At 41.0% G+C, this 20,663-nt stretch overlaps 1 protein-coding gene across 1 annotated transcript in view; it reads right to left on the bottom strand.

The window, feature by feature from the left end:
• The window catches only part of LOC122816492 (dynein axonemal assembly factor 8-like), a 3,534,829-nt gene that overhangs the window by 477,394 nt on the left and 3,036,772 nt on the right, over positions 1-20,663 (bottom strand). Inside the window, exon 26 of the mRNA XM_044089323.1 lies at positions 10,814-10,908. Within this exon, the coding sequence (XP_043945258.1) occupies positions 10,814-10,908 (95 nt within the window). The remainder of the gene's footprint in view (positions 1-10,813; positions 10,909-20,663) is intronic.

A 20,663-nucleotide genomic window follows, 5' to 3' on the forward strand; every position in this document is an offset into this window, starting at 1 on the left:
TGTGCTTAGTGAATTCTCTTTATATTTGCACAGTCCCCAGAAGATACTGCAGCTAATAAGGCACTATGAGAAATTAAAACTAATAATCCAAGGAGAGTAGACATATACATTCCAAAAATGCCATTGTAAACAAACACAGGATGAGTATACAAAGTATTAAGCTGAATTTAGACAATTATTTTGGGGAAAAAAAATTGTCTGGAATAGTGGCTTCCAGACAGGCTTACTAACTTCAGTATTTCAAATCTATAAACAAGTCTTTGGAAAGTGTTTTCTCTAAACATCATAACTTTAGTTTTACTAATGTTTGCTTTCAATCTATGAAAATTAAGCCGCTGATAATCTTACAAAATTTGTATTGCAGAAGGGATACTGAAATATCCAACACTGTCTTTTAAATAGGAATACATTATCATTTGCATACTTAACTACATGACAATATATAAAAAACAGCTGATAAAGCTATTACAAGGTCCTTACTGGATTCCTGAGGTCCTCACTGGATTCCTAGGACCTTATTAATAACCAGGATGAGTGTCAGCAGCTAATCTCAATATCTATTCAAATTCTTTGAGCTCAAGGCGGTTGTTGACATCACCACCTCTTTCATTTGGACATAGAGCATCAATCACTCTAAACTTAAATGTATGCGTTTCACCACAAGTTTTAATATGTTTACATAGTGCATTATTGTCACAATTTCTCCTAATTTCAGAATTATGGTCTATAACACGTTCCTTAAGCTTACGTATTGTTTTTCCCACGTAAAATGAACTGCATGAGATGCAGGTAGCCAAATAAACCACAAAAGTGGTGTTACAAGTAGCTGTAATTTTAAAATTAAATACTTGTCCATTGGCAGGATGAGTGAAAATATCACTACCATTCCCTAAGATGTAAGCACAGGCAACACAGTTAAAACATGGAAAAGTACCAGTTTTAGCGGCCAGTTGTGTATAACAGGGTCTATAAAAATCTTTATAACAGAGTAAACTTTTAATCGTCCTCATATTTTTATATGTAAAATGTGGCTTGGTGCCCAATATAGTTTTTAGTTCATCCAATGCCATCAGAATGGGCCAGTTCCTGTTAATAATTTGTCTAATTGAACTTGACCTACCATTAAAAGTTGTGACGTACCTTATTTCATGTTGAGTAATGGTGTTATTACACTGACTATCTGTGAGGCTTGACCTATCTTCCAAAAAAGTTGGTATAAGTGATGTCTGCCTAGCTTCCATTACATCAGATTTAAGCTTGGATAATAAATTCATATCATATCCACTAGAAAAAGTCCTCTACCATATTATCAAGTTGTGAAACAAATGTAGTATTATCAGTAGTTAGTCTACTTGCTCTAATAAATTGTGATTTTACTACACCTTTAAAGACATGTGGCGCGTGCATACTACTGTGATGCGTATATCTTCCATTACTAACATCCTTTCTATAAATACTAGTGTTTAATATGCCATCATTCAATTGCAGTTTGACATCTAAAAAACATATGCTGCTATCAGACACATCCATTTTAAATTTAAAAAAATTAGTACTAGAATTTAAATAATCAATGAAAATATTCAAATCATCCAAAGTACCATTCCATATTAGTAGACAATCGTCTACAAATCACTGATAGAAACTAATGTTACTAAGAAATAGATTTTGTGCATTAAACAAATAATTGCATTCCCATTGGTAAAGCACTAAATTGGCGTAAGTATTTGCTATGGATGTGCCCATAGCTATGCCTGTTAACTGAAGAAATAAGGTATTATTAAACATAAACACATTGTTCCTCAGAACTACATCCATAAGGCAACAGATATTACTAATGAGCCTATGTTCAGTTAGAACAACCAGAAGCAGTTGGAAATAAATCCCCCAAGTCGAGGGGCTTGTTATCTACACAAATTACATCTACAAACAAAAGGAAGAATCGAAGCCCTTTAGGACTGAACAAAGTAAGTCGCAAATGAACAGTGTATTAAACCTCTCCACTTTTGAATTACAATCAGCGCACCTTTCGCTTTTCAGTAAAGGTTTTAAATTTATACCATATGGTTGTGACAATATTGTCTCTGCTTTAACAGAACTAAAAATCTTTGTTCGAAATCTATCAGCGATTTGTAGACGATTGTCTACTAATATGGAATGGTACTTTGGATGATTTGAATATTTTCATTGATTATTTAAATTCTAGTACTAATTTTTTGAAATTTAAAATGGATGTGTCTGATAGCAGCATATGTTTTTTAGATGTCAAACTGCAATTGAATGATGGCATATTAAACACTAGTATTTATAGAAAGGATGTTAGTAATGGAAGATATACGCATCACAGTAGTATGCACGCGCCACATGTCTTTAAAGGTGTAGTAAAATCACAATTTATTAGAGCAAGTAGACTAACTACTGATAATACTACATTTGTTTCACAACTTGATAATATGGTAGAGGACTTTTTTTCTAGTGGATATGATATGAATTTATTATCCAAGCTTAAATCTGATGTAATGGAAGCTAGGCAGACATCACTTATACCAACTTTTTTGGAAGATAGGTCAAGCCTCACAGATAGTCAGTGTAATAACACCATTACTCAACATGAAATAAGGTACGTCACAACTTTTAATGGTAGGTCAAGTTCAATTAGACAAATTATTAACAGGAACTGGCCCATTCTGATGGCATTGGATGAACTAAAAACTATATTGGGCACCAAGCCACATTTTACATATAAAAATATGAGGACGATTAAAAGTTTACTCTGTTATAAAGATTTTTATAGACCCTGTTATACACAATTGGCCGCTAAAACTGGTACTTTTCCATGTTTTAACTGTGTTGCCTGTACTTACATCTTAGGGAATGGTAGTGATATTTTCACTCATCCTGCCAATGGACAAGTATTTAATTTTAAAATTACAGCTACTTGTAACACCACTTTTGTGGTTTATTTGGCTACCTGCATCTCATGCAGTTCATTTTACGTGGGAAAAACAATACGTAAGCTTAAGGAACGTGTTATAGACCATAATTCTGAAATTAGGAGAAATTGTGACAATAATGCACTATGTAAACATATTAAAACTTGTGGTGAAACGCATACATTTAAGTTTAGAGTGATTGATGCTCTATGTCCAAATGAAAGAGGTGGTGATGTCAACAACCGCCTTGAGCTCAAAGAATTTGAATGGATATTGAGATTAGCTGCTGACACTCATCCTGGTTTAAATAGCACTGTCAGTTTAAAACCTGTGTTATTTAAGCTACCTTATTAATAAGATGCAAAATACATAACACAATAACTTCTGTATTACAAATGGCTATCAAAATAACTGTCCAAGGTCCTTACAAGCTGTCATCAGAAGAGTCCATAGTACTGGCCATGGCCAAAATTACCACAAGTTCTGGAAGAATACATAAATAAAGTGGAGTCAGTTTTGGCCCACACCCATTTTACTACCCTTCCCTATTTTGCCCAGTATCAGTTCAAGCTAGATCTAGCACTAGGCAACCTAGGCATCTGTTTTGGGTCTGGCCACACAACATTAATCATTAATTAAAAAAAAAAAAAAGAAAGAAAGAAAAAGAAAGTTTTCATACAAAATAAAAAAAAACGCAACAGTTGCACTCTCCTAGGACACACTGTATCCAGTTAAAACCAATAAAGCTGCTCCTTCCTATTTAGGGTGCGTGCAGACTGTTGCTGCTTCCTGTTTGGCACTCGCACACAGCAAATGAGGAGACCTTACACAAATGGTGTAACATTTCATCTCACAGCAGAAGAGATTTTTTTGTTACACATGCAGCAAGAGGAGTTGGAATTTCCTTTCAGTTTTTCTTTCTTTCTTAAATACAAGATGAAATTGCTTTTGCAGCAGCCAAAACAGAACTTGCAACTGAGCAGGTGTGTGTGTGTAGGCAGCAGCAGCTGAATGAAACTTGAAGAACCAGCAGGAGAGGATCAGAGCAACTAGATTGTGGGTGTGCAAGAACTTGGAACAGAACAGACTGAGTGTGTTTGCTGGCAGCAGCAGAATGGTACTTGAAGAACCTATGGGTGAGGAACGTGTGTGTGTGTGTGTGTGTGTGTGTGTGTGTGTGTGTGTGTGTGTAGCAGACAGAACAAAACTTGGAAAGCAGCCAAGTAGAGTGAGTGAGTGTCGTATCTGTGCAGCAACAGAATGGAACTTGAATAACCTACAGAACAGGAAAAGAAGTGTGTGTGTGTGTGTGTGTGTGTGTGTGTGTGTGTAGCAGACAGAACAAAACTTGGAAAGCAGCCAAGTAGAGTGAGTGAGTGTCGTATCTGTGCAGCAACAGAATGGAACTTGAATAACCTACAGAACAGGAAAAGAAGTGTGTGTGTGTGTGTGTGTGTGTGTGTGTGTGTGTGTGTGTGTGTGTGTGTGTGTGTGTGTATGTGTGTAAAATGTCCAGTTAGAGAGGGTTGTTAATAAAGTGACTTGCTCAGACTCAAACCCTGTACCACGGCTACAGAAGGCAAGACTTCACCGTCCACATCCACAACAACTGCCAGACCTATCTGTATTCATTCTTGCAGAACATCTCTGATTCTGCTTCTTATCTCTGCCATTTCCTTGAACAAGTCATTTATCCAGACAATGATTGGGCAAACAGAAATGTGAGCTAGACTCCTCAATGGCTCCCTGTACTGCAAGCCTAGTAACTATTACCTATCAGCAGAGTAGTTATGGTGTAAAGGAAGGGAACGGGTTGTTGTAAGGTGCATCATTACATGGGTCATTGCTCTTTGAATGTGATCCATGGCTCCTTTAATGCTGACAGTGTGTTTATTATGTAGCTGCAAATAAATGGGACAGCATGAGGCTAATATTTTAACTGAGTACATTTATAATTTATTTTTTTGTAGGCACAGATATGAAATCTACTGTGTTTCGGTTACAACAGTTTGTCTAACACTTAGTGTAAATGAGTTACGCTATGAGATGTTAAAAAGCTGCTTTCTGTAGTACATGGTTTGATTCTCTTAGCTTCCCTTTGTCTTGTGTGACTCTATCAAGTTACTTCATGAGACTACTCCTGGGCTTCTCCTGAAAAGGGACACTTGTGTCCACTTGTCTGCCCCAGGTGTTTTACAATGTTTGAGTGGTTGTATTATATATTTGTCTTCTGACTTCCTGCACCATTTACATGGATATTAATTAGTACTTCACTAGAAATTATTTGAGTATGAATCCCAGTATATCTCTCTACGTTTAATGGGTTTCCAAAGCATTTTCACTAAATGTGAGTTTCAAGGTTAGAGAAGTTTACATTTCTTGTAGTTTAATGGGTTGTCAAATGCATTTTCACTAAACGCGAGTTTCAAGGGTAGAGAAGTTTACTGTTTCTCATGCAAAGTCTATTTTCAATGTGAGTTTTTTGTTTTGTTTATAAAATGGCTGCCAGTGGATTTTTTTTTTTATGTAAAATTTGAAATAAAAGTTTTAAATGAAATCGAAATCTCTGTGGTAATTGTAAAAGTAAAGAAGAAAATAGGATGTACACTGACAGGGTGTTTATGGTAATTAGGGAGACACAGCAAAGTAATGGGATGCTGGTATCACTGGCAGGGGGGCCTGATTCATTACCTCGCACAGGGCCCCATTTGTCCATGACTGAGTCTATCGTCTGGGTACAATTTCGCAGAAATGAATCCCACTTAACAATGCAAACTTACCTTGAATTATGTAACAAAGCCAAAAAACTAGTGAAAAGGGATAAAACCAATTAGTACCATAATATTCAAATAAAACACCAAAACAATCCACAAAAAATCTGAGCTGCAGTCAATACCATACTACACCCTGGTAAATCAGCTACTCCCATTTCATCAACACCCAATAACACAGAAAATGTAGAATCCCAGTTTAATACCTACTTTACTGAGTCAATCCAAGCCCTTGCAAACTCTAAGCCCTACTATAATGACCCTACTCCTGTCACAAATCAAAATACCACCCATACCCAAACCTCTACCAACCTATTTTCATTCCATCAAATCTCTGTTTACACAACCAAAACAACTACTCAAAAAACTCAAACCAACTTCCCTATCAGCTGACAACCTCCCTGCAGAATTCCTTCAAATTGCAGCAGAAGGAATTGCCTATTCATAAATAGATTTATCACTGAGATCTTGGTCCCCATTATTTGGAAAATTTCTCACATCATACCCCTACACAAAGGAGGTAACTCTGCTGAGTTAACTAACTACCACCCCACTGATATCTTATCCCCCTGTGTAAAATTTTGGAAAGAGTCATCCACACCCAACTCATGGAATACCTTCAAAGAGTAAAACTGTTTACATATACACAACACGGCATCCGCCACTCTCACAGCACTACCACAGCCCTGATGTCCTTCACCAACACAGTTAACCATCATCGGAATAATGGATAATACTTTATCTGCTATTTTTCTAGACCTGTCCAAGGCCTTTGATATGGTTTACCACCCAAAACTAATCAACATCCTCTCCTCCCTAAATCTCTCCACCTATTTCATCTCCTGGTTCCAAAATTACCTTACAGAATGTCAACAAGCCACCCTCTGGCAGCAACAACTATCTCCCCTCCTTCCAGTTGGCATAGGAGTTCCCCAAGGTTCCATCCTAGGGCCCCTACTTTTCTCTGTCTTTACCAATCAACTCCATACTTCCACACCTCAAGCCACCATAGTCCAATATGCTGATGATTCATCGCTCATATGCTCAGCCTCCTCTCTTTAAATTCTCCACAAATACACCCTGGAATCCTTCCTATTGGCTGAAAATTGACTCACTAACTAAACAAAACAAAGCTTCTCCTCTTTCATCCAGGTAAAACCCCCTCCTCCACAGACAATACTCCCTCCCCACTCTACAGGATCATATCTAAAAAAAAAATAACGTCATTACCCCCTCAACCCACACAAAACTGCTAGGTGTAGAAATAGACAACAATCTGAAATTTAATATACATATTGCCCAAACCATTAAAAAGGTCCACACGAAACTTGGTCTCTTGTATAGGAAAAATCTATTCCTTACCAAGAATACTAAATCCACAATAGCCTGAACTCACCTCCTTTCTACTCTCTTATATGCTTCTCCAGTACTAATGAACCTCCGTAAAACAGACCTTGCCAGACTTGAATCTTGCTACAATAAGAAAGTCAGATTTACAACTGGTGCTTCATATAGATCCAATCACTGCACATCACTTAGACAACTAAACTGGCTTGAACTTCCGCAATTAATACACTTCAATCAACTTACCTTCACTCATAAAATCCTCCGTCACCCAGATATAACTCCTTCTCTTCATAACCTCTTTCAACCATACAACTCCGCTAGATATCTCCGCTCTTCCAACAAATCCCTCCTATAGGTCTCTAAAGCAAACAACTCAGCCGGTGAATCACTATTCTCACACTACATTTCCAAATTATGAACAAACACCGAACCTCTCTTACTACCAACTGCTCCATCCAACAATTCAAAAAGCTTCTCAAAACACACCTTTCAAATTCTTGGCTCTGTCCCTGCAAACCTACATGTTATTCAATATTCCCTTCCTCAGTAGCTATAATCCACTTTTGTATGTCCTCTCTAGACCTTGAAACCCGGAATTGGCTACTGTATTATATCCAAGCACATCTTTCACTCCAGTGCTCTATCTTCTACTATATTCTTTCATTAAAACCAACAGCTATTTGTTATCCATGCTATTTAAGTCATACTGCTTACATGTATATTACTACTACCTCTTCATGCAATTATAGCCTTCACACTCATTGTATAGCACTATATTCTCATACATTATTTTTACTACCTGCTATTGTTATATTACTGGTTTATTCCTTTGTATTAATTGTTTGTTATTTGGATTTTTTTATCATGTACTGCTCTACGATTTCTTATATAAATGAGGAGCTTTTCTCCTCGGGCCTCTGCTGAAAAAGGACCTGTGTCCAGTCAGACTTTCCCTGTAAACAAATGTAAAATAAATAAAATAAAATAAATTAAAATAAAATTAACTCCAGAAGTATATACTGCAACAATATAGCATCACTAGCCATTCAACTAGGTCAGACCTGCACTGAGTGATGTCAGAAGGGACAGCTATTCCGGATGACAAAGAAGACAGGGAAGTCAAAATTTAGATGTAGTTGTCCTGTAAGCATGTAGCAACCCCCTCCCCCAAAACTGCTATATACAGTAATATTTCTGATTTTTATATGACTTATGGGCTTGTTGAACAAAAGCTGCTGTAGCATTTATATTGTCTGCAATTGTTTCATTCATTGTACTAGAGAGTGAACTAATTCATTCGTAGGCCTGGATTGTATAATATAATATAATCATGTTGGGTTTCAGTAATATATTTTTGCAGTAACTTCTTCACAGTATCCAGCAAATGCAAAGGAGCTGATGTTTGTCAGGGAATAGTCTGTTATTTGGAGTGATGATTAGAACAGTCTTATCTTCAGTGTCAATTATATATTAATTTTTCCATAATTCTGTGATACAGTCTTCTCTAAAAGATCAGATTGTAAAGGATTTCTGCCTTTAGTTAAACAATGGCATTCTGACAGTTTGTGCAGAGGACCAAAACTCCAAATTGTTAATGGGCCGCTTCCTGTGGCAAGGGTGCAGGGATTGAGTTTGTTCACCTTCATTTATCTACTGAGTGACACTGAGCAAGTTACTTAACTAGACAGTACTTTAGAGCAACTGGGAATTTGGGTTAGGCTCCTTAATTGTCTCCTGGAATATGTGCCCAGTAACTATAAACATGCTGTTTGCCAGACATTCCCTACCACATAGCTGATCTAGTCCAGGAAATTTTATGGCGATATCACTATCACACCATTTTTAATGCAACATAGGCAATTTTTATTTTTCATGAGCCGCAGACACTGCATTTGTAGGTGAATGACAGAGATACAAGGTTTTGCTAGTGGCAACCTCTGCATTAGTAATAGTTCTGTTTAATAGGGAGCTATTCAGAAGACTTACTTCTGCAAGAGATTGTGCATATTGACTTAATATATGTTATCACATGGTTAATATTTCTTATGCCCTCATAAATACTCTTCTATTTAAACTGTGCTACACCGGACTGGATCTTATGGTATGGTTCTAGCAATCTTTATATAATTTCATATAGTTCATCCAAAGCTTCCAATACAATAAAGTATAGAAGTGTAAGCTGCCAATAAAGTGACAACTACAGGTGGGGAGGAGGGGGCTCTCAATACATTATGCTCTTATCTGCTAATTTTTAAACATTTTAATCTGGCTTTGCAGGGTAAGTGTGTGTGTGTGTGTGTGTGTGTGTGTGTGTGTGTGTGTGTGTGTGTGTGTGTGTGTGTGTGTGTGAATTAAGTGGGAATACTTTGGCTACAGTGTTTGTGTACAACAAATTTGAAATATGTGACTTTGGTCATTATTATTATTTCTTTATACAGACATCTAAGAAATGTGCAGTCAACTATGTAGCTATAATTGCTAGGTTTGAGGGAGGTCTGATGACTGACCCTGCTGAGCAGATAGTTAAAATGCCATTAGTCTGTTTTCGCAGGACTAGTGAGCATTTGAACAAAGCAAACTGTAATACTTTACCGTGGCCATTTTTATAACAATTAGACATGATGTGTACATAGTCGATTTAGTGGCAGTAATTACTGAATACAGATATTGATGGATGATAATGACATCAGTCTGAGTGGCCTTTTATGGTTGCAATATTCAGAAATGGGTACTTCTGTCATTATTGGTTCATACATTTTGCTTCACTGTTTATTGGAACAAAACTCAAAACTACAAATTTAAAATGCATGCTAACAACTCTTGCTGCATTAAACAAGAAATATAATTTAAGACAATCAGGAAGGTGAATCAAAGAACACAGGCAATTATGCACGGTCCTAAAAATCTGTGTAACAGCTCACAGTTTGAAAACAACCCCTGGGCATCAAGGTACACAATCTGTCATTGGCCAAATCTATTTTTCAATGAACGTGAGATTCAGTGGAAGATAAGTTTTGTGTTGCTAATGCAAAGTCTGCTTTCAATGTGCGACTGTTTTGTTTAGTAATGGCCATTAGTGATTGTGCTATAAAATTTGAAATAAAAGTTTTAAATTAAATTCAAACATCTGTAATCATTGTACAAGTAAAGAAAAAAAGTACACGCACTGACAGGTTTGAACACTGTTGTTAGTAACTGGGAAGAGAAAGTCAAGTAATGAGGTATTGGAATGCCTGGTGATGCTGGTTCATTACCCCGCCTAGGACCCCATTTGACCATGATCTGGCTCTGCTCCCAAGTCATCTTACTTTTGCAATCTTGCTGTCTTGGCACTTACCTTGCATGTCATTCTCACTTTTTGGAGGAAGACTTGAAATGTTCTACTCATTAATGATCTCAGATATTGAAGGTTAATGTTCAAGACACAAACGTCTAGAATGTATCATTACAGGAATCTCTGTTTATTTCACTGTCAATTAAGTTCATAGATTCAAACTAAGCTAACTGCCCTAAAAGGGCATTTTAAGCCTAACCAACAACCCAAGGTCACATTCAAACCCTGCATATTGTGTCTATCAGGTGAAGACCTTAACCATTATAACAAACCCACACTCCAAGATTATATCACATCAGAGGGGACTCAAACCCACAATCCCTGACTTAGAAGGCCAATGTATTATCCATTAAGCACTGTAAAAGGTATCTAATAAACATAATTGGTCATGGAGCTTTGCATTAACAGAGATCATAAAATACAAACCTTACCTCTTCTTCCTCCATGATTTCAGATCTCAGGCAACAAAGACCTTCCTTGAAAAACAACTTCACATCATTGACAGCATTCTGATATGATGAAGAACCTAAGAAAGAACAAAACCCGGAAAATACAGGACTAAAATATGTTGCTTATTCATTAGATGACAGGTAAAACTAAAGTTTAGGTTATTCACCTATAAAATTAAATGGCATACTTAACATTTTTATCTTCCATGAAAAGCATCTGCATCAACTTAGTTTGTGTCAGAAATGGAAAGATTGTAGAATTGCTAGAACTTTTTAAGGTTGCTCGTGGACAAACTACATACAAAAATAGTACTACACCACAAGCAGATTTTTATAGTATTTAATTTCCCATCTATTCAAAAGGAGTTATTTCTTTAGTAGTGAGGAGCTGTATAATTACTGACTTAATAATTATTGATTTTCTCAAAGTATTCAGTGAGACCTGATGATTGAACAGTACTTGAGTACTAATGCAGCTGCTGGGGGGGGGGGGGGGGGGTTAAATTACTGTCAATGATACAGAATACTGAATGTCTTTTCTTAACAGTAGGACATAATCCAAATACCAGGCGAAGGATCTCAGAAAAGCTATGCAACCATGATCAGGAGCTTTAATGTGTGACTAATTTTCACAACCTGAAGAATACATGTTTATAATACTGACCCTCTACTAAGCCATATCAATAAAGTGCAGTATTCGGTCTTCAGTTATACTTGAAACATGGAGGAGTACTACAGAAGTAGAAGCAATTAGCTTTGGAGATGATTAAGAATCAGGACATCATTGCAGCAATGTAAGCTCAAACTTTCTTGCTGTTTGTGCTGTGTTCTTTGCTGTAGAGCTATAAAGCCCTAGCAATAATACAAGTAACTAACTAACTAACTTTATTTATTGGCATTTGTTCACTGGGAAAGTCCACTGGGCCAAGGTAGCCCATTTCTGGTGGAGGCCTGGGGAGAAAAGCACCAGAAAGTAACAAAAACAAGTACACAAAAATTATTTATAGAATTTACACAAAAAGTTAAAAAAATAAGAAGTTATGTTCCTACCATAACGTTCCATGTTAGTTGTCTTCTCTCGCCTTCTTTCTTGCTTGATGGGTTCGGAGCCGATCCCTCGGCTCCGACTCGGCACTTGCTTTAGCTCGAGAACTCCTTTTACCAGCTCGAGGCAGCCCCATATCCCATGATGCAAGGCAGGAAGTACCCAGATCTCGTTTGTTGACAAAGGGCAATAACACCAAGCATAAAATACTTCCCAAAGGAAGAAGAAACTTACAGATGGAAAAGGACCAGGTTAGAATGGTCTTTAGCATAATAGTTTCTTGTACAAGGTCTGTCCAGGCCAGGGGGAAGGAGAGAGGGTCGCAAGAAAGAAGGCGAGAGAAGACAACTAACATGGAACGTTATGGTAGGAACATAACTTCTTAATGTTAAGTTGTCAATCTCGCCTTCATTCTTGCTTGATGGGACCGCGTCCCTAGCACCTCTATCCTGGGTGGCTCAATGGAACAAACTCTTGAGGACTGTAGAGCCAAAACTGGCTCTGTCCCTGGAGGCCAAGTCCAATTTGTAATGGGAAACAAAAGTGTGAGGAGTGGCCCAAGTGGGCGCTGCACAAATAGTGTCCAAAGGCAGTCTAGCTTGAAAAGCTGCAGAAGTAGCTAAACTCCTAGTTGAATGTGCTTTAGGTTTTGAGCACAGCTGTTTTCCCCTGATCGTATAAATTTCAGTGATGACCGAAGAAAGCCATCTGGACAAAGTCACTTTAGAAACAGGAAGGCCTTTTTTATTATCCGCATAGGAAACAAAAAGTTGATCAGATTTCCTAAATTTTTTTGTTCTGTCCAAATAATATCTAAGCTGACGGTGGACGTCAAGATAATGTAGCTTTTGTTCAGCTCTATCTGAATAGTTAGGAAAAAATACAGGGAGATCAATGGATTGATTCAGATTGTTTTTTGAAGCGACCTTGGGTAAAAAAGATGGATTAGTTCTCAAAGATACTCTGTCTTTGTGAAAAACCAAATAGGGGGGTCGAACCGAAAGAGCATGTAGTTCAGACACCCTCCTGGCAGATGTAATAGCCACTAGGAATAAAGTTTTCCAAGAAAGATATTTCAGGGAACAAGAAACAGCTGGCTCGAAGGGGGGAAGAATCAAGGATGTCAGCACTAAATTTAGATCCCACTGAGGAGGAGGATTCCTGATTGGAGGCTTTAGTAGGAAAATTCCTTTCAAGAAGGCCCTGCAGAGCCTATGGGACATAATATTATGATCTGCTATCCCAACATGAAAATTAGAAATAGCAGCCAATTGAACTCTGACTGTGGAAGAAGAGGAGCCTGCATGAAAAATCTCTGCTAAGAAGTCTAGAACTGCCTGAACAGGGGCAGTAAAGGATCAATATTTTGGGCCTTTGCCCAATAAGAGAAACGTTTCCATTTGCTCGTATAAATCCTCCTGGTAGAGGATTTTAGTGAAGCTACTATGATATCTCTAACAGGGTTAGAGATCAAAGGAAGCCTGGCTAGGGAAGGAAGTGGAGCAACCATGCTGTGAGGTTGAGAGAGGGGATTGACCGGTGCAGCTGACCGGATTGGTGAATCAGTAGATCTGGCACTGGGTCCAGATGCCACGGCTGCACCAACAGATGATGATGGAGGAACGGAAACCAAACTTGTCGAGGCCAGTAAGGGGCAATGAGAATCAATTTGGCTCTCAAAACGGTAGCTTTCTGGATCACCTGAGGGATCAGAGGAAATGGAGGGAAGGCATAAAGAAGTCCCTGGGGCCAATCCTGGGTCAGAGCGTCTCTGGGGGGATGGCCTGATAGAGGGAAGAGGCTGAAGAAGTCTGGACATTTGCTGTTTTGGGGAGTAGCAAAAAGATCGCAACATGGACGACCCCATTCCAGAAAAATCTCTTCCGCTACGGATTGTTTGAGAGACCACTCGTGAGGCATGAGAATAGCTCTGCTCAATCTGTCCGCTAGAATGTTGGTTTTCCCAGGGATATGCGTTGCTACCAGAAACCGATGAGAGGAGATCGCCCATTGCCATAGTCTGAGCACTTCTCGACACAAGGGGTAGGACTTGGTTCCGCCCTGTTTGTTGATATACCACACTACAGACATGTTGTCTGTGTGGACTGCAATTGTCCCTACGGGAAGAAAGTCGTTGAGGGCTTGCAACGTCAAAAGCACTGCTCTCATCTCCAGGACATTTATGTGCAGATGGTACTCGAGCGGTTGCCACGTCCCATGAACCATCCTGCCCTGATAATGACCCCCACCCGATCAGGGAGGCATCCGTGGTGACAGTGGCTATCGGGACGGGGTACAAAGCACCTGCCTTGGTGAACCTGAGACGATGTGATCCACCAAGCAAGATGTTCTTTGCATGTCTGTGTCACCAGAATCTGGTGACGCATAGGAGTTGCTGGTATGACCACTGAGTGAACAGCATCCACTGAAGGAGGCGCATGTAAAATCGAGCCAGGGAAGAAGAGTAATGGCCGCAGCCATGAGACCTAATACCTTTAGAACCATTCTGGCCTGTACTTTCTTGCTGGCCAGAATGATCCTGACATGAGTCTGAATGTCTGAAACTCTTTGTTCTGTAAGGGTAGCTGACATCCGAACAGTGTCTAAGTTTGCCTATGAAGGTAATAGACTGGCAGGGCGATAAGGATGACTTTTCGAAGTTGATCGAGATGCCTAAATGAGAACAAAGGTCTATTGTGTAATCCCTGGCTTGTATAAGCTGATGCCTGGTGGTGGCTGACAGGAGCCAGTCGTCGAGATACGGAAACACCTGGAATCCTTGACGTCTCAGGTGAGCCGTGACCACTGCCATGCATTTGGTGAACACTCTGGGGGCTGTGGTGAGACCAAAGGGCAGGGCTCTGAACTGGAAATGACTGGACCCCAGCCGAAAGCGGAGAAATCTCCTGGAGCGTCTGTGAATTTTGATGTGATAGTACGCATCCTGAAGATCTATTGAGCACATCCAGTTGTCCTTCTGTAAGAAGGGCAGAATTGACTGAAGAGTGACCATTCGGAATCTTGTCTTCCTGACAGACTTGTTGAGTCTGCTGAGATCCAATATTGGTCTCCAGTCTCCCGTCCTTTTGGGGACCAAAAGAACCTTGAGTAGATTCCGGGCTCTGAATGGTCTAGTGTAACTGGCTGAATGGCTCTTTTTTGCAGTAGTTTTGCGATTTCTAACTCTGCAATGTCCCTTAGACCGGGTGGTACATCTGGAAGGGAACTTGAGGGAAAGGGACTTTCCTCGAAAGGAATTATGTAACCCTTGGATATGATCGACTGTACCCATCTGTCTTGAGTGAGGGAATGCCAGGCTTCTGGGTACAGTGATAGTCTTCCCCCGACTGCCTCCAAGGAGGGACAGCCGGGCAACACCTCAGGGATGCTGAAAGGGCTGCTCAGGAAGAGACTCCCTGTTGCCCTGGTTCTTGGACCCCTCTGCCTCTAGAGCGGCGTCTGTTGTTGTTACCCCTCTGCCTCTAGGGGTAAACTGACCACGTGAATCCGGCGTGACTCCTTGGGATTTACGGAACCACATCTTCCCACCCTTCTGTCCTTTGGGATAAGGCCTAGAAGGGGTGGAAAACGGACTCCAACAGCAGAAAGAGTCTTGCCGTCCTGCTCACACCTGGTCAAGGTTTCCTTCACCTGAGGGCCAAACAAAGCTGACCCATCAAAGGGAGAATTTGTGAAGGACGCCTTAAAGGGATCCGCAAAATCACATAGCCGCATCCAGGCTTGGCGTCTAAGAGCCACACCTGTGCCTGCGGCTCTACTCGCTCCATCAGCAGCATAAGATATTAGCCGCATGGAGGAGTTAGCAATGGAATTAAGGGTTCCTAGCTGCGAAGCAATCTTTTCTTGGGCCCCTGCAGCTGTAGGATCCTGAACTACCTCTCCCAGCTCCTTCAGGATATCTCTCTGGAGTCTGGTGAAGTGACAAAGATAATTCAGCGAACGCATAGCAAAGGTCGCTGAGGAAAACATCCGCTTGCCGTACCTATCCATAGTCCTAGAGTCCTTATTAGGAGGATGGACGGGCACAGAAGGATCTGCAAGTTCCTTTTTGGTGGCCGCAGCCACCACCATGGCATCAGCGGGGACACCTTTGGTAAGGAATAGTTTGTCACTAGGGGCAGTTATAAATTTAGAAGGCCTCCTAGGGACTGGCTCTACAGAGTCAGGAGCTGTCCACACCTTTCGAGCAATAACCTGCATCAAGGGGTCGAAAGGCGGAGACACCCAGGAGGTGGAGGGCCGAGATCCAAACGCCTCTAGGTATACTGACTCATCCTCAGAGGGATTGTTGGTGGGCCAGTTTCCCCTCTGTTTCAGAAGTTCTAGGATGTCTGAGAAGGAGACATCCTCAGAGGGGGATCTAGGGGATCCCTCTGACTCATCAAAGTCAGTATCCAGTGACAGACTCGGGAGTCTACATGCTTCCTCTTACAAGTCCTCTTCCTAGGAGGATCTCCCGAAACATCAGGAGAATCCTCGGAAGAAGGGGAAATTCCCAATGGGGAAACCTGAGGCGGAGGATCTCTGGGTCCTGTAGCAAGAGTAGTGGCAGAGATGTCAACAGGTACAATAGAGGGAGGAGCTACGGGAAGAGACTGCTGACTGATACTAGTGGCCAGTACACTCTTCATCACCTCGAATGCTCCCTCCCAGGCAGATCCGAGAGGCCCGCTCCAAGAGCTAGGAACTCCAGGGGCCACCGAAAGGGAAGCCTCCGAGGCAGATGTCGGAGCCGAGCTCACCAAGGCCGAGGCTCCAAGGGGAAGAGCGGGCTCGGACAAGGGTCCGATGCCACTCACCCCTCGGAGGAGACCATGGAAGCCCGACCACGAATCCCTCTAAGGAAGAGGAGATAAGAGTAGGGGCTGAAGGAACAGAAGGGGGTATCCGTCCTCCAGCCGTAGCAGTAACCAAACCCGAAGACTCCAACTCCAAACTCTGGGGTAGAGTTGAAGGAGGAACTGTAACGGGGTGTGGACCAACAGTCGTCTGCTGAGACGGACTGTGTAGCATTTGGGCCAGTACCTGTGACTTGAGCAATCTACTGACCACTCTCTCGAGGTCATGATCTGACAACCTGGATGACCTTGAAGATCGGCTCCGATGGCTCCGCTCCGATAGAAGAGGCGAGGCCGGGCCGAAGTATCGGCTCCAAGGAAGGAGACCTCGACCTCTTCCTGGAATGGACCATGGGAACCGATACTACAGATCCTGTCGGCACCGACTTCCGGGAGCCGACAGAACGTCTCGATGTATCGGCTCCAGCCGGAGCCGATACAGCCACCAAAGTAACGGTGTCGGAGCCGATCGGAGCCGACACCGATGCCTGTGCCACATGGGTGTCGGAGCCGATCGGAGCCGACACCGATGCCCGCACGTGGGTGTCGGAGCCGGTTGGAACCGACCCCACAGTGGTCAGCAGATTCGGCACCGATAGCCATCGGAGCCGAAAGCTTAGTGGATCCAGAATCGGCTCCAGCCGGAGCCGATCTCGACTCTATACGGGTCGGAGCCGAGGCCACAGGCTTAGAAACAGAAGCCTGGGTCTTGGCAGATTTAGTTGATTTTGTGGGGCCGACTTAGCGGAGAGCCCTCCGGCTTAAGAAGACCCCTGAGAATCAACTTATTCCTTCTCTCCTGCAGGACTCTCTGGCTGAAGGAGTGACAAATAGCACAGGAGTCCTGCAGGTGAAGAGGGCCTAAACAGTACAGGCAAGAAGTGTGACCGTCTGTCAGAGACATCTTCTGACAGCACGAGTCACACTTCTTAAAACCTGAAACCCTCTCTTTAGACATGGTGTCTAACAAAAACACACACACACCAGTCCAATTAAATTAAAATAATACCAAAAAGGTATTTAATAAAAAATACCAACACACACACCCTAACAGGGGGGGGATGGGACAGGGAATTAACTGACTAAAAAATAATAAAAGAGACAGGGATTTCTGTCAGAAAAGTTAAAATTAAAGTTAAACTATCAAACACAAAAAGTTTTTAACTGAAAGGGGCTTAAAAGTCACAAATGTGAATTACTTACCAGGAGCTGGTAAAAAGAAGACCTCCCAAGCGAAGCGGCAAACGAGATCTGGGTACTTCCTGCCTTGCATCATGGGATATGGGGCTGCCTCGAGCTGGTAAAAGGAGTTCTCGAGCTAAAGCAAGTGCCGAGTCGGAGCCGAGGGATCGGCTCCGAACCCATCAAGCAAGAATGAAGGCGAGATTGACAACTTAACATCTAAATTTCACAAAAAGTTCATTAAAAATTTAGATAGAATGAGCGAAACCTGCTACAAACTTTCTGACATGAAGTTTGAGCATATTCGTAGTATTGGGATACAATAATAACATGACATGGTGCAGAACAAAACATGTTAGGATAAGACTGTTATATGCAACAAGAGTATAGTGTGATAAGGCCTTAAATAAAACACACAAGCTGAGTATATGAATGAATAGTAAAAGTTGGTTAGAAGGCAAACAGCAGTTACTTAATGGAGCAATAAGGGAAGGAGGGAAGAGAGAAAGCGTAAAGAGAGAAAAGAGAGAGGTGGAAGAGAGAAAAGTATGTAAGAGAAGGGTGAACAGAGGAGAAAAGAAAGGTAGAAGTAAGAAGGGTGGGAGGAAAAGAAAAGGGTAGTGGAGCTAAGAGGAGGCATAAGGAGGAGTAGAGAAAGTAAAAGTTCATCAGAAGAAAGAGAAAGTGTATTAGGAAAAGCTAGGGGTAGACAGATTTAGAGTTAGTTTGGCAGATTTAAGTAATGCCTGAGTGAGTAGAGGAACAGTTACACGTCTACTTGGAGAGAAGATGATTGTGTAATGCATTTTTAAAGTTGGAAGGGCTTTCTTGTAAGTGGACAGAAGGATGTAGATTATTCCAAAGTTTAGCTATGCTCCATGAGTATAATAGTTGACCTGCAAGTAGCATGAGTTTATGAATTTGGAGAAGATATTGGTGTTCAGATCAAAGAGGCCTAATAGGATTATAGAGGGAGAATAAGGAGCTGAGTGCAAGGCAGTCTTGAGGTTTATATATCAATTTATGTTTAGTTGGGAGCTGAAGTAAGAGTAGGTGATGGGGAAATTCCAGCCATTGCAGTTGTTTTAGGACAGTACAGTAACGAATAGAGTGGTGACTACTAGTGGCAAATTTAGCGATCTTCTTATTACACGTTTCTAATTTTGTTTTCAGGGAGGACTACAGGTTGGTTAGTAAAGGAGCTCCATAAGTTAGAGAGGGTAAAGGGTAAGATAGTGCAATTGTTTGCTTGGAAAGGAGGGAGAGGAACTTGTGTCTGCATAGAAGCCCGAGTTTTTGTGGGTCTTGCTGATATTGTTTTGAATGTGAAGATCAAATTTAAGGTTCTCATCAGTTATTACCCCTAACAATTTTGTAGAGGCAACTAACTCAATTTTTGTGGAGTTAAGAGACAGTTTTTCAAAGTTAGGTTTATTAATAGAGATATTTTTTCTTGGGAATGAAGAGCATAAGCTTGGTCTTCTTGGGATTTAAAGAAAGGTGATTTTTGTGAAGCTAAGTTTCCACCATAGAGAATGTGGCTTGTGTCTGTTGCTTTAAAATAGTTAAGCTGTGAGCAGAGCAGACTATAGTGGAGTCGTCTGCGCACTGGACTATGGAACCCTGCTGGATGACTTGGTGGAGATTGCTGATAAAAATGTTGAGCAAAAGTGGGCCTAATATAGAGCCATGGAGTATGCCTGGAGGGTTGTGAATGTAGGGGGAAATGGAATTCTGCCATTTAACAGCATGCTCTCTGTTAGAGTGGCAACGTTTGAACCATATAAGCGACTGAGAAGATAGACCTACAATGGAAAGTTGGGAGTGGAGGACAGGGTGAGAGACGGTATTGAAAGCCTTTGACAAGTCCAAAAACAGGGCTGATACAATGTTTCCAGAGTCTTGGGTTTTGTTGTCTATGTCTAAGAATGATATAAGTGCGGTAGATGTACTATTTGCTGGACAGAAGCCATGCTGTGTGGGGGAGAGAATTTTGTTCTTTGGAAGGAAGTCTAAGAGTTGTTTTTGAACACATTTTCCTAGAAATTTAGAGATAGGGGAAAGGATAACAATGGGATGTTAATTCGAGTTGTCAGCTGAGGAGCTGCCTTTGTGAAGTGGTGGGATTATAGCTTCTTTTCAGAGGCAGAGGACATGAGATTCTAGGACAGATTTATTTATCAGAATGCTAATGGCGTATGCCACAGAGTCGCCGTGATTATTAGGAACTTGGCTGGAATTCTGTCAGCAGAGTTAGAGCAGGGCTTTAGTTTCTGAAGAAGTTTTCTGATGTGAAAAGTAGGAATGGGAGAGAGCTTAAATTGCAGCTGAGATGACTGTTGGGTGCTGTTAAGACCTGGCAGGGGCTGGAGTAAAGAGTCAGGAGTGTGTGCATATATATATATTTATATATATTTATTTATATATATATATATATATATATATATATATATATATATATACAGCTCTGAGGTAGAGTATATTGTGATGGAGTGGGAGGATGGGAGGAGTAGAGATGTTATTATTAGGGAGAGGTAGCGAAAAAGTAGCAATAATATTGGCAATGGTGTCAAAGTAGGAGTTGAAGATTCTAGCTATTTGTTCAGGAGGCTTGTCGGCGTGTGGGCAGGGGTTGGGTTTTGTGCCAGGGTTCAAGAGATTATTGACAGAGGACCAGAAAGCTTTGGGATTGTTTTTCTATGTTTTTGTTGGTTCCAGAAGTAGTGTTGTTTATCTTTGGAAATTA

This window comes from Protopterus annectens, chromosome 12.part0 (assembly GCF_019279795.1).
Source record: "Protopterus annectens isolate FY-2018-M chromosome 12.part0, PAN1.0, whole genome shotgun sequence".
Classification (NCBI taxonomy): Eukaryota; Metazoa; Chordata; order Ceratodontiformes; family Protopteridae; genus Protopterus; species Protopterus annectens.